This window comes from Globicephala melas, chromosome 13, assembly GCF_963455315.2.
Source record: "Globicephala melas chromosome 13, mGloMel1.2, whole genome shotgun sequence".
Taxonomy (NCBI): Eukaryota; Metazoa; Chordata; class Mammalia; order Artiodactyla; family Delphinidae; genus Globicephala; species Globicephala melas.
Window position 1 is genome coordinate 58,106,118 of NC_083326.1, and position 15,483 is coordinate 58,121,600.

A 15,483-nucleotide genomic window follows, 5' to 3' on the forward strand; every position below is an offset into this window, starting at 1 on the left:
CATCACTAGTTATTAGAGAAATGCAAATCAAAACTACAATGAGGTATCACCCCACACCAGTTAGAACAGGCATCATCAGAAAATCTACAAACAACAAATGCTGGAGAGGGTGTGGAGAAAAGGGAACCCTCTTGCACTGTTGGTGGGAATGTAAACTGATACAGCCACTATGGAGGTTCCTTAAAAAACTAAAAATAGAATTACCATATGACTCAGCAATCCCACTACTGGGCATATATCCTGAGAAAACCATAATTCAGAAAGACACATGCACCCCAATGTTCACTGCAGCACTATTTACAATAGCCAGGTCATGGAAGCAACCTAAATGCCCATCGACAGACGAATGGATAAAGAAGGTGTGGTACATATATACAACGGAATATTACTCAGCCATAAAAAGGAACGAAACTGGGTCATTTGTAGAAACATGGATGAATCTAGGGACTGTCATACAGAGTGAAGTAAGTCAGAAAGAGAAAAACAAATACTGTATACTAACGCATATATGTGGAACCTAGAGAAATGGTATAGATGAACAGGTTTGCAGGGCAGAAATTGAGACACAGATGTAGAGAACAAAGGTATGGACACCAAGGGGGGAAAGTGGTGGGGATCGGGGGGTGGTGGTGTGATGAATTGGGCGATAGGGATTGACGTGTATACACTGATATGTATAAAATGGATAACTAATAACCTGCTGTATAGAAAAAAAACAAATTAAATTAAAAAAAAAAAAAGAATATGGCATGCTCCAGAGTCCTAGTCACAAGAACACAAATGCCATGATGTCAGGTTTGGCCCATTCATGCCACCCTGGGCTTGATTTACTTCTCGTCAAGCCAAGGACATTTCTGGTGCCTTTTTTTCATTTACCAATGTTTGCTGAGTGCCTACTAAGTGTCAGGCACTGAGTGAGGCCCTGGGGATATTTCCAGAAGCAGAAAAGGTCCCTGCCCGCAAGGAGTTTACATTCTATGGGGCAGATGTTAGACACAAAGCAAGCTGGAAATCAAAGGGGATGATCCCAGTACCGTGAAATGGAGTGGACACTAGGGACACGTGGAGCAAAACTCAGAACGAGTGATCACAGCTTCCTGAGAGCGTACCGTGTGCCACTGGCCATCACTGAGCAGCGCAGGGTGCGAGACTTTTGTTCTGCCCTTCCCAAGATCGAACATGAAGTGGAGGCGGCCCCCGTGCAGCTGCAGTGTGGCGTAGTCAACCTGGTTTTGATGAGCCATGTAGTAAACCAGGCCACTGGAGGCGAATGTTCGGATACTTAGCTGGACCAAGAGCCTGGAGGGAAGCAAGAGCTCAGCTCTCAGGGATATGCTTTCACTTTTACTCTTTAACCTTAAAGAGAGACCCCAATAAGTGTTTCAACATTTATATTTAACATCTCAGGTCATTCATCCCTTCATTTACTTGTTATCCATTCATTCAACTCATGGTTACTGCGTACCTCCACCTGCCAGGAATGGTTGTAGGAGCAGAGGATCAAGCAGTGGACCGAGGAAGGTCCCTTCCCCGCTGAAACTAATACCAGAAATATATCAAGGGTTAAAACTGGGGCATGTGAAGGCCCAAGTGGTGGCTACATTAAGTAGTCAGAGCAGGCGACTCTGAAAGATGGTTATTTCTGAGATCTGAAGGAAAGACAGGAGGAAGCCCCACAGACCTCTGCAGGAAAGGCCTGCATTTCGTTTTCAGACAGTGCAGAGTATGTGAAAACCACCGGTTGATTCTGGTGGTCGGCCAGGAATCCCCAAGGGGGCCACGTGGGAGACGGCCCCACATAGGGGTGGAGGAAGGTTTCGTCTGGGTGTCTTCCCACAGAAGGGAGCACAGGGTCACCGAGGCACACGGGGACAGGGGAAGGAGAGCGTGGCGGATTTCAGTGTAAGTGCAGTGGGAAGTCACGGGAGGGTTTTAAGAAGGGGGATGGGCATGGCTGGATTTGTATCTTAAAAAGAACCTGTGATGTGAAAAGCAAATCAGATGGGGCCAGGGTGACAGCAGGTGTCAGGCTGGCAGCTGTTACAAGAGTCCACAGAGGCCAGGTTGGGGCTCAGACCAGGGTGGTTGGGGGGCGGGAATGCAGAGGAGGTGAATTAACACATGAAATGTTCTGGATGAAGAAGCCTCAGGACTTGCTATGGGACTGAATTTGAAGAGCAAGGGAAGGAACAAGCTCTAGACGTGGGCCTTGGGCAGCCAGCTGAATGGTGGTGACGCCTACAGAAATGCAGGTTTCGGGGAGATGGTGAATTCTCTCTGGGTGCACTGAGGCTGAGAGGCCTGTCCCCATCCACGTGGAGATGTCCAGGCGGTTGGGTGTACAGCCCGAGTTCTAGGTGGAGCTCAGAGCTAGTGATGTGGATGCTGGTGCGAATAGATGGCATTTCACAGCCACTGGAACACAGAAGGCGCCGTGGAGGGGAGGTGGGAGGGGCACTGCCCCCTCTGATAGCAGAGGAGCCGGAGGAGGAGACTGAGCAGCGGGCGGGGCAGGGGTGAGGGGAGCGTGGCGCCTCGGCCGTGAAGGATGCAGAGGGCCCCAGGGCGCTGATGCCGCTGAGCGCCTGGAGGGGGCGGCACCACCACGCACAGACGTGGCCGCAGCAGGGCTCCGACGACCTGGCGAGGAGCGAGGCGAGGCTGACCGGGTGGGGAGAGGAGGGAATGGGAGGTGGGGAAAGACAGACAGCCACGTACGGCAACTCTTTCAAAATGTTCCACTGTGAAGCAGAGCCGGGATATTGAGTGGGGTGGGCTGGGATGTGCAGTGTACCAGAGCATTTCTGTTTTAAAAGTTAGGAACTCCTAGAGAGGAAGTCGGCGCAGTGGTCACAAGCACCTGGGTGGGAGTCTGAGCAGGTGCCTCAATTTCCTGGTCTATAAAATGAAGATAATACCCTCCTCACAGGATAATTATGAGGACTAAGTTGGGGTTTGTGTGTAAAATACCGAGACGGTCTCTGGTACAAGTGTTTGCTCCTTGGTCTCCCTGATGACGGGGTGATGGAGGTGATTCTGTGTGCTGACAGGATCAGGTACGAAAGAGGGAGAAATGGATGCTGCCCGTGTCCTGGGAGGAGGGGTGACGGCTCCAGTGGGCAAGACGAGGACCCTTCCTCCATGTGGCAAGGGAGGGGCGGGGGGACAGAGGCAGGATGCTCTTTCTGATGGTGGACAGAACGGGCTCTTTCTTCTCAGTGACGCAAGACAGCAGCTGGGGCATGAAAGGAGCTGTGGGGATGCATAGAGTTTTGAAAGAAGAGAAGAAGCTGCGAAAAATAAAAAATGTGAAGGTATTAGAGACTTATACTGGCTCCCCATACGTTTGGAGTTTGGAGGCTCCATCTAAGATCTGTGGCCACAGCTTTAAAGTCAAACCAGGTAGAAAAAAGAGATGCATCTCTGCAGCCCTGACCACCAGCTCGGGTTCTGGCATGGATTAGGCCCTGTATGGGCTTTACCTGGGGTCACAGTGAAGAGGAGAGGGTTAAGGGAGTTTGCAGAGGAATACCTGTAATAAAGGCATCAAACCTATCTGGGTAAGGGGGTAAACTGTGCTGTGGGAGATAGAAAAAGGGTGATGATGCTGAGAAAGCATGAGGGCTCAGGGGTCTTGATGCGGTTGAGGGACTGCTGGAGCCGGAAATAAGGAGGAGGAAGAGGGTTTAGTAGGATGCTTAAGGTAGAGGTTGTGGAGGTGGGGTGGGTACTTATGTAGTACTCAAGGGTGTGAGCATGGGAGAGGGTGGCTCAGAGGGAAGGACGAAAAGACAGATCTAAGCCGGAGGACCTCAAAGATGAGGTGCTGGGCGGCTGCTGAACTCATGGGGAACGATGGCAGGGGCTGCAGAGAGAAGACGCTGAGCCGAGATGTGTACTGGGGCGGTGAGCTCAGATGACACGGCAGAGGCACAAGAGCATGGCAGGCCTGAAGGTGCGGACCTCAGGGCTGAGCCACAGGAAGAGCAGGGAGGACTGTGGGTCCTCGGCCATGAGATCCCTGGGATGTGAGCTGGCTTCACTGAACGGAGAAGGGTACCTGGGACAGGCATGTGTGAGGGCCGGGGGAACGTGCAGACTGGTGTGGGTGTGGCACCAGGAATTTGGGGGCACAGTGAAAGTTTGGGTAGGCAGTTTCATCAGATTAGTGAATGCTTACTGTAGAATGGGGTTCAAAGGCCAGATGACAGATCCAGAGAACCTGGGATTCCAGAAGGAAGGGGGATTTAGATACCTACATGCTTTCCTACATACACACAGACAGGCAGCAACCAGCCATCATCAAGATGGGGTAAAGACAAACCACAGCACCCCACTTAATCACGTTTAAGCATCTGAGGTCCACAGAGGCTGCCTTCCCCTCTTTGCCTTCTCACTGCTGCCCTGTGGTGGCAAGTTGAACACTCCATGGTGAAACACAAGAAGCTTCAAGACCCATTGCTGAAGAATACGTCCTGGACTCATCTAGCAGTGAGATACCTCATGAGGACATTAGAGCAACGCCTACCTCTTTCTGACAGCCAGCTGATTAAAGGGCAGCACCAAGTGGCTGCCTCCTGCGAGGCCGAACTGGCGGGCGTTGGGGACGTACTCCGGGGCTCTGTCCACGGCACACAATTCCTGTAAGACATGCACATGGTTCTCAGCCACACACGACCAGGACCCCCACTAACACTGACGCGTTTTTCCACGAGGGAAACATCTCAGAAGCAACTGTGTCAGAGCACCAGCAACACAAACACACAGCACCGATTTTACCTTCTTTGCTTCGAACAGTTTACTATACATCCCTTTATCTCTCTGAGAAGGCAATTAGAGTTTTTGTTTTTCACCTCAGCCCCACTCAAGTTCACCTAAATTCCCATGAATTTTCATCAGGCCTAAGGGGCAAAGGCCTTGCTCTGCACCCCTGTGCCCCTGAAACCCCTGCTCTGGGGAGGGCCTGAGGATGTCAGCAGTTACAGGAGCACCTGCCTCACAAGCACCGGGCAGCTGTAAGTGCCCACAGGTGACAGGCCGAGCCAGTTCCACCCAGACAGGAGCGGGTGCAGCCAGGAGGAGCTGGCCTGAGGGGCAGGTGCCCTGACTCCGGACCAAGTGAGGCCTTAGACTCAGTTTTCCAGGTTGGTGGACGGATGCTACCAAGACAACTGTCCTGAACTCAAAGATGGGCCCTGCTTGCAAGGTACTGCTTTTGTGTGATTGTGCCATCTAAATCAGAGGGTAAACTTTCAACCAAGGAAGTAGAGAAATCAGAAAAGGGAAAGAATAGTGAAAACTGACAATGGCTGCTGTTAAAAATACTTGGTCAAACTGGCTTTTCCTAGATGAATCAAATCTTTTTTTTTAAAGCAACAATGATACGTACGATGGCCTGTATAAATACTTATTTTCATGTTTCTGACTAAATCCAAAGTGATACTGAGTCCTTATAAAGCCTCTGCCTCAGAGCTGGCTGTGTGGCAACCAAAAGATGCACCCGAGCATTAGAGCTTGCAGCTCGGGACACTCTGCCATGTCTGATACGCTGTTTTCTCAGAGAGCCATCCCGCTTGCCCTGCTGCTTCTCATCACAGACTGGGGGTGACCCTGTAACTCTCCCAGATTCCTTTGGAAAGTGGCTTCCAGCTGGTTCATCCAGCCAATGGAAGGCAGTGCTGGGAGGCTGGAGAGTGAATGGGAGAAGCCGCGTGTCTCTCCCTCCTTCCTGTCTCCCTGGCAGGGCCTGTCTTCTCGTGCTCCAGAACCCACTGGGAGACGCTCTGCTCAGACTCGCTCCCTGGGCAGCCCCGGCTCTTCCCTCTGCTCCTGCGGCTTTATCATGAGGTCCCCATTTTAACGTCCTCTGGGTGGTGCTCTTTTTTTCTGACTGGACCTGAACCATAGAATTAAAGAAAGCCCTTCTTACTGGACTTGGTAAAGGCTGGGGCTCTGGCAGGAGTTCGCCGTCCTCTCCGTGGAAAGCCAGCTTTGGCCGTTCTGAGAGCAAGCAGGAGTCCAAGTCCACGTGTTCATAGCCAGTGGCACTAGTGAAATCCAAAAGTCTAGATACAAACAAAGTGTTTTCAAAATTAATGGAGATAATACAAACCAACCCATGAACCAAGGTCATGTGATTATTGAACACTTAAAATCCATTAAAAAACATTAATATACGCGTGCCACAACTACTGAAGCCCGAACGCTTAGAGCCCATGCTCCGCAACAAGAGAAGCCACTGCAAGGAGAAGCCCATGCACCACACAGAAGAGTAGCCCCCACTTGCCGCAACTAGAGAAAGCCCGCATGCAGCAACAAAGACCCAATGCAGCCAAAAATAAATTAATTTTTAAAAAATCTACACACTACAATTCTGAAAGGCAAAACTATAGAGACAGAAATGAGATTAGCAGCTGTCAGGGACTAAGCATGTGGGAGATGACTGACTATAAAGGGGCACAAGGAAACTTTCTGGGGGTGATGGCAATCAAATGTGTAGTAGTTAGGTAACTATGTATTTGTCAAAGCTCATCAAACTGTACACCTAGAAGAGTTAATTTTGCTGTATTTAAATTATACCTCAATAAACCTGACTTTTTAAAAAACAAACATTAATATAATACTCTTAGAGTAACCAAACTGACCGTCTCCCACACTGACTAGAAGTCCACATAACCTCCCTTATCTATTGTCTTGTTTGATTCTTCTGCCTGAAATGGCAGCCCCTGTCCGCCCGCCCCGCAGCCCATCCCCCCCTGTGTCCACCTGGCCATTCCTGAGTGTCCCTCAGGAGTCGGCTCAAATGCTGTCACCTGCTCCTGCAGCCTTGGCTGGGCTGCCTCAGGGCAAGAAGCTGGCTGTGGCTCCCACAGCGCTGCACAGCAGCCTCCATGAAACACTGGCTTCTTTCTCACAGTTTCCCTTTGCCAGGAAGTCGTGAACTACCCTGGTCATATGTCCCTTTACTCTACAACATGTCCCCTGTCTGCACGTCCTTTGTTGGCACTTTCTGAGGACATGGCTGTGAACAGTAGTACATAGATGTTTCTGCCCTTTCAGGTCCCCGGTCTCACGGCTTTCAGGAACAAGAAGGTCACTCTCCACACCTCCCCTCCCAGGAGCCTGTGCGGCCCACCACTATCAGGGTCCCGTAATCCAGGGACAACTTCCATGGGAGAACACACGGTGTACCTCAGGCTGTTGCAATGTTACGCTGGCCTCTGCCGCTGCAGGCTCGCCCCGCATCCGTACCCCTCCCTACTCCCCCCAGCCGAGTGAGCCAGAGCCCCCACATCAGCTGCTCCTTTAACCCCGTCCTGTCTGGGCAGGGAACTGACACCCTCAGGCGACCTACACGCAGAGGCGGGGCCAAATCCAAAGCTGAACCCCAGGAGCTGTGTGAACAAAGAAGAGAAAGGGAAATCTCTCCCAGCAGTCTCAGGAGCAGTGGATTAAATCTCCACAATCAACTTGATGTACCTTGCATCTCGGGAATACCTGAATAGACAATGAATCATCCCAAAATTGAGGCGGTGGACTTTGGGAGCAACTGTAGACTTGGGGTTTGCTTCCTGCATCTAATTTGTTTCCGGTTTTATGTTTATCTTACTTTAGTAATTAGAGTTTATTATTGTTGGTATATTTGTTAATTGATTTGGTTGCTCTCTTCTTTTTTTTATGTATAGATATATTTTTTTTCCTTTTCCTCTTTTTTCTTTTTTTCGTGGCACGTGGGCCTCTCACTGTTGTGGTCTCTCCCGTTGCGGAGCACAGGCTCCGGACGCGCAGGCTCAGCGGCCATGGCTCACGCATGGGCCTAGCCGCTCTGCGGCATGTGGGATCTTCCCGGACCGGGGCACGAACCCATGTCCCCTGCATCAGCAGGCGGACTCTCAACCACTGCGCCACCAGGGAAGCCCTCCTTTTTCTCTTTTTGTGAGTGTGTATGTGTATGCTTCTTTGTGTGATTTTGTCTGTACAGCTTTGCTTTTACCATTTGTCCTAAGGTTCTGTCTGTACATTTTGTTCTTTTTTTTTTTTTTAGTTTTTAGCAATTGCTATCATTGGTGGATTTGTTTCTTGGTTTGGTTGCTCTCTTGTTTCTTTTCTTTTACTACTTTTAAATTTTTTTATTTTTAATAATTTAAAAAAATTTTATTTTAAGAACTTTATTTTATTCTTTCTTTTTTTCTCCCTTTTCTTCTGAGCCATGGGGCTAACAGCATCTTGGTGCTCTGGCCACATGTCAGGCCTGTGCCTCTGTGGAGGGGGAGCCGAGTTCAGGACATTGGTCCAGCAGAGACCTCCCGGCTCCACATAATATCAAGTGGCAAAACCTCTCCCAGAGATCTCCATCTCAACGCTAAAACCCAGCTCCACTCAACGACCAGCAAGCTACTGTGCTGGACACACTATGCCAAACAACTAGCAAGACAGGAACACAACCTCACCCATTAGCAGAGAGGCTGCCTAAAATCATAATAAGGTCACAGACACCCCAAAACACACCACTGGACGCAGTCCTGCCCACCAGAAAGACAAAATCCAGCCTCATCCACCAGAACACAGGCACCACTCGCCTCCACCAGGAAGTCTACACAACCCACTGAACCAACCTTAGCCACTGTGGGCAGACACCAAAAACAGTGGGAACTACAAACCTGCAGCCTGCAAAAAGGAGACCCCAAACACAGTAAGATAAGCAAAATGAGAAGACAGAGAAACACACACAGATGAAGGAGCGAGGTAAAAACCCACCAGACCAAACAAATGAAGAGGAAACAGACAGTCGACCTGAAATAGAATTCAGAGTAACAATAGTAAAGATGATCCAAAATCTTGGAAACAGCATAGAGAAAATACAAGAAACGTTCAACAAGGACCTAGAAGAACTAAAGAGCAAACAAAAATGATGACCAATGCAATAAATGAAATTAAAAATTCTCCAGAAGGAATCAATTGCAGAATAACTGAGGCAGAAGAATAGATAAGTGACCTGGAAGATAAATAGTGGAAATAACTACTGCAGAGCAGAATAAGGAAACAATGAAAAGAATTGAGGACAGTCTCAGAGACCTCTGGGACAACATTAAACGCACCAACATTCGAATTATAGGGGTTCCAGAAGAAGAAGAGAAAAAGAAAGGGACTGAGAAAATATTTGAAGAGATTATAGCTGAAAACTTCCCTAATATGGGACAGGAAATAGTTAATCAAGTCCAGGAAGCACAGAGAGTCCCATACAGGATAAATCCAAGGAGAAAGATGCCAAGACACATATTAATCAAACTATCAAAACTTAAATACAAAGAAAAAATATTAAAAGCAGCAAGGGAAAAGCAATAAAATAACATACAAGGGAATCCCTATAAGGTTAACAGCTGATCTTTCAGCAGAAAGTCTGCAAGCGAGAAGGGTGTGGCAGGACATATTTAAAGTGATGATGGAGAAAAATCTACAACCAAGATCACTCTACCCAGCAAGGATCTCATTCAGATTTGACAGAGAAATTAAAACCTTTACAGACAAGCAAAAGCTAAGAGAAATCAGCACCACCAAACCAGCTTTACAACAAATGCTAAAGGAACTTCTCTAGGCAGGAAACACAAGAGAAGGGAAAGGCCTACAATAACAAACCCAAAACAATTAAGAAAATGGGAATAGGAACATAAATATCGATAATTACCTTAAATGTAAATGGATTAAATGCTCCAGCCAAAAGACAAAGACTGGCTGAATAGATACAAAAACAAGACCTGTATATATGCTGTCTACAAGAGACCCACTTCAGACCTAGGGACACATACAGACTGAAAAGTAAGGGGATGGAAAAGATATTCCATGCAAAAGGAAATCAAAAGTAAGCTGGAGTAGCAATTCTCATATCAGACAAAATGGACTTTAAAATAAAGACTATTACAAGAGACAAAGAAGGACACTACATAATGATCAAGGGATCAATCCAAGAAGAAGATGTAACAATTGTAAATATTTATGCACCCAACATAGGAGCACCTCAATACATACGGCAAATACTAACAGCCATAAAAGGGGAAATCGACAGTAACACATTCATAGTAGGGGACTTTAACACCCCACTTTCACCAATGGACAGATGATCCAAAATGAAAATAAATAAGGAAACACAAGCTTTAAATGATACATTAAACAAGATGGACTTAACTGATATTTATAGGACATTCCATCCAAAAGCAACAGAATACACATTTTTTTCTAGCGCTCATGGAACATTCTCCAGGATAGATCATATCTTGGGTCACAAATCAAGCCTTGGTAAATTTAAGAAAATTGAAATCGTATCAAGTATCTTTTCTGACTACAATGCTATGAGACTAGATATCAATTACAGGAAAAAATCTGTAAAAAATACAGACACATGGAGACTAAACAATACACTACTAAATAACCAAGAGATCACTGAAGAGATCAAAGAGGAAATCAAAAAATACCTAGAAATAAATGACAGTGAAAACATGACAACCCAAAACCTATGGCATGCAGCAAAAGCAGTTCTAAGGGGGAAGTTTACAGTAATACAATCCTACCTCAAGAAACAAGAAACATCTCAAATAAACAACCTAACCTAACACCTAAAGCAATTAGAGAAAGAAGAACAGAAAACCCCCAAAGTTAGCAGAAGGAAAGAAATCATAAAGATCAGAAATAAATGAAGGAAACAATTGCAAAGATCAATAAAACTAAAAGCTGGTTCTTTGAGAAGATAAAAAAAATTGATAAACCATTAGTGAGATTCATCAAGAAAAAAAGGGAGAAGATTCAAATCAATAGAATTAGAAATGAAAAAGGAGAAGTAACAACTGACACTGCAGAAATACAAAATATCATGAGAGATTACTACAAGCAACTCTATGCCGATACAATGGACAACCTGGAAGAAATGGACAAATTGTTAGAAAAGCACAAACTTCTGAGACTGAATCAGGAAGAAATAGAAAATATAAACAGACCAATCACAAGCACTGAAATTGAGACTGTGATTAAAAATCTTCCAACAAACAAAAGCCCAGGACAGATGGCTTCACAGGCGAATTCTATCAAACATTTAGAGAAGAGCTAACACCTATCCTTCTCAAACTCTTCCAAAATATACCAGAGGAAGGAACACTCACAGACTCATTCTCCAAGGCCACCATCACCCTGATACCAAAACCAGACAAAGATGTCACAAAAAAAGAAAACTACAGGCCAGTATCACTGATGAACAAAGATGCAAAAATCCTCAACAAAATACTAGCAAACAGAATCCAACAGAGCACATTAAAAGGATCATACACCATGATTAAGTGGGGTTTATCCCAGGAAGGCAGGGATTCTTCAATATATGCAAATCAATGTGATAAACCATATTAACAAATTGAAGGAGAAAAACCATATGATCTCAATAGATGCAGAGAAAGCTTTCGACAAAATTCAACACCCATTTATGATAAAAACCCTCCAGAAAGTAGGCATTGAGGGAACTTACCTCAACATAATAAAGGCCATATATGACAAACCCACAGCCAACATTGTTCTCAATGGTGAGAAACTGAAAGCATTTCCTTTAAGATCGGGAACAAGACAAGGATGTCCACTCTATTATTATTCAACATAGTTTTGGCAGTTTTAGCCACAGAAATCAGAGAAGAAAAACAAATAAAAGGAATCCAAATTGGAAAAGAAGAAGTAAAGCTGTCACTGTTTGCAGTGACATAGAGAATCCCAAAGATGCTACCAGAAAACTATTAGAGCTAATCAATGAATTTGCTAAAGTACTAGGATACAAAATTAATGCACAGAAATCTCTGGCATTCCTATACACTAATGATGAAAAATCTGAAAGTGAAATCAAGAAAACACTCCCACTTACCACTGCAACAAAAAGAATAAAATATCTAGGAATAAACCTACCTAAGGAGACGAAAGACCTGTATGCAGAAAACTATAAGACACTGATGAAGAAATTAAAGATGATACAAACAGATGGAGAGATACACCATGTTCTTGGATTGGTAGAATCAACATTGTGAAAATGACTCTACTACCCAAAGCAATCTACAGATTCAATGCAATCCCCATCAAACTACCAATGGCATTTTTCACAGAACTAGAACAAAAAATTTCACAATTTGTATGGAAACACAAAAGACCCCGAATAGCCAAAGCAATCTTGAGAAAGAAAAATGGAGCTGGAGGAATCAGGCTCCCTGACTTCAGAGTATACTACAAAGCTACAGTTATCAAGACAGTATGGTACTGGCACAAAAACAGAAATATAGATCAATGGAACAGGATAGAAAGCACAGAGATAAACCCATGCACCTATGGTCACTTTATCTTTGATAAAGGAGGCAAGAATATACAATGGAGAAAAGACAGCCTCTTCAATAAGTGGTGCTGGGAAAACTGGACAGCTACATGTAAAAGAATGAAATTAGAACACTCCCTAACACCATACACAAAAATAAACTCAAAATCGATTATAGACCTAAATGTAAGGCCAGACACTATAAAACTCTTAGAGGAAAACATAGGCATAACACTCTATGACATAAATCACAGCAAGATCCTTTTTGACCCACCTCCTAGAGAAATGGAAATAAAAACAAAAATAAACAAATGGGACCTAGTGAAACTTAAGAGCTTTTGCACAGCAGAGGCAAACATAAACAAGATGAAAAGACAACTCTCAGAATGGGTGAAAATATTTGCAAATGAAGCAACTGACAAAGGATTAATCTCCAAAATTTACAAGCAGTACATGCAGCTCAATATCAAAAAAACAAACAACCCAATCCAAAAATGGGCAGAAGACCTAAGTAGACATTTTTCCAAAGAAGATATACAGATTGCCAACAAACACATGAAAGGATGCTCAACATCACTAATCATTAGAGAAATGCAAATCAAAACTACAATGAGGTCACACAAGTCAGAATGGCCATCATCAAAAAATGTATAAACAGTAAATGTTGGAGAGGGTGTGGAGAAAAGGGAACACTCTTGCACTGTTGGTGGGAATGTAAATTGATACAGCCACTATGGAGAATAGTATGGAGGTTCCTTAAAAAACTACAAATAGAACTACCATATGACCCAGCAATCCCACTACTGGGCATATATCCTGAGAAAACCGTAATTCAAAAAGAGTCATGTACCCCAATGTTCATTGCAGCACTATTTACAATAGCCAGGACATGGAAGCAACCTAAGTGTCCACTGACAGGTGAATGGATAAAGAAGATGTGGCACATATATACAATGGAATATTACTCAGCCATAAAAAGATACGAAATTGAGCTATTTGTAGTGAGGTGGATGGACCCAGAGTCTGTCATACAGCGTGAAGTCAGAAAGAGAAAAACAAATATCATATGCTAACACATAATATGGAATCTTAAAAAAAAATTGGTTCTGAAGAACCTAGGGGCAGGACAGCAATAAACACACAGACGTAGAGAATGGACTTGAGGACATGGGGAGGGGGAAGGGTAAGCTGTGACAAAGTGAGAGAGTGGCATGGACATATATACACTACCAAATGTAAAACAGATAGCTAGTGGGAAGCAGCCACATAGCACAGGGAGATCAGCTTGGTGCTTTGTGACCACCTAGAGGGGTGGGATAGGGAGGATGGGAGGGGGATGCAAGAGGGTGGAGATATGGGGATATATGTATATGTATAGCTGATTCACTTTGTTATAAAGCAGAAACTAACAAACCATTGTAAAGCAATTATACTCCAATAAAGATATTAAAAAAAAGCGCATGCCAAAATGTATTTGACCTCTGCTGTGTGTTGACAGTACTATGGAACTAATGTTTAGTGGTTCTTTTTTTCTCATGCATGATGACCAGATTTTTCCATCATTCTAATCTAATAAAGCCATTTGGCGGAGTTTATAGAACACGGGATTCACTTGTTATTCGGGAACTTGTAGAATTTGGGGCCATCTCAAACAGCAAAATTACGTTGTAGGTTAGTGTCAGTGCTGGGCATTAAAAGATCAGGAAGTGCAAAATCATGCTGAGAGCACAGTCACACTTACTCCATGTTAAAGATCAGGTTTTGGATACAGCCATGGAATGAGCTTCTCATCTTGAGCATGGGTGTCCCCTCGCCCTCTGGAACACCGCCTATGTACAGGTTGGACACACTTATTGTCCTGCTTTCTGCTGATGGGCCCAGCTTCATTTCCACAGGAGCTGTCTCATCCAGTTGGACAGTGATAATTCTAAAAGGTTAAAGGAGAAAATAAAGGTTTTCAAATATAATGAAACATAACTGTCCATTTTAATATCTAATTCCAGCAAGTTCTTACTGAATTATAAAAGTGCCTTGAAGATACATTTTAACATGACATTTAACATGTGTGTGAATAAAAAAGCGAATCTTGAATAATAAAACTTACAGGTAAACGTTCTCCAAAAATGAATGGAATGTGATTAAATATTATTCAGTTCAATTGCTTTTTGGAGAGAATCTTTTACTTCTTTACCTGTGACAAAATGTGCAGTGTTTTTTTTAAAACTTTTGGTCTACAGTTCTGGAGAGAAATTATATAGAAATGTTGATATGACACTGTTTACTATTTCACTGTTTACATTTTACTATTTACTATTTGCTATTTTACCATTCACTATTAGAATTTACTAATACTGTAACACTATTTGACACAGAATTATTCCAGTGTAAAGAAACTTTATGCCGGGTCCCAGAAAAGGGCAGGTTTAAGGATGTTCAATTATGAAAATTCTGCAAATATCTTATTACAAAGCAGATCAAATTGTTTTCCAAAGAGGTATTCTATCAAGCTTCTAGAATTATTTTGGAATTATAAAGACTCTGAATGACATCATACTAATTATCCCAATCATTTCACTGCATACAGGCCTCCTACTGGGGAGCCTTCGTAAGGTGACGCAAATACCTCCCGGTCCTTATCAAGGAGATGGAATGCTCTTGACCGTCACCATATGTGCCCGTGGGAGCATGCAGGAGAGCTCTTCTCAGGCTGGTTCCATCCCCAGGATTAACATGCACTTCGATGTGGCCTTCAATTAGCATGATGGAAAAGAAGGGCTGGGAAGGTCACACAGAGAATTCCCAAAGAAAAGACATTACTATAGGATTTAAAGAATTATCATCTTATGAAGGTAATGTGGGAGTATTGGCACCAAGGAAGCAGTTCCTTAAGAATATCACCATCTAACAACTATTTTATACTTTGTATATTGCTTTCTAACCTCTGCTGACATAATTTACATTCTGTATTATGCTATTATCACTAACCATATCAAAGATTTCCATTTCTACAGTCTTCATACTTATTATTTATTGCTACATTATGTACTAACAAGCAGTTACATTGTAAGTCATTGATCTGTTTCTCCCTTTCCCATTTTATTGAGATATAATTGACATATACCATTGTGTTAGTCTTAGGTATACAACAGAACCAT

The 15,483-nt window shown here is 44.1% G+C and overlaps 1 protein-coding gene across 2 annotated transcripts in view; it reads right to left on the bottom strand.

The window, feature by feature from the left end:
- The window catches only part of LAMA1 (laminin subunit alpha 1), a 164,990-nt gene that overhangs the window by 11,884 nt on the left and 137,623 nt on the right, over nt 1-15,483 (bottom strand). For both annotated transcript variants that reach the window (XM_060311142.2, XM_060311143.1), the window contains exons 54-58: nt 14,952-15,103; nt 14,070-14,255; nt 5,930-6,065; nt 4,529-4,641; nt 1,110-1,299 (exon numbers count right to left, since the gene is read on the bottom strand). In XM_060311142.2, the coding sequence (XP_060167125.1) occupies nt 1,110-1,299; nt 4,529-4,641; nt 5,930-6,065; nt 14,070-14,255; nt 14,952-15,103 (777 nt within the window). The remainder of the gene's footprint in view (nt 1-1,109; nt 1,300-4,528; nt 4,642-5,929; nt 6,066-14,069; nt 14,256-14,951; nt 15,104-15,483) is intronic.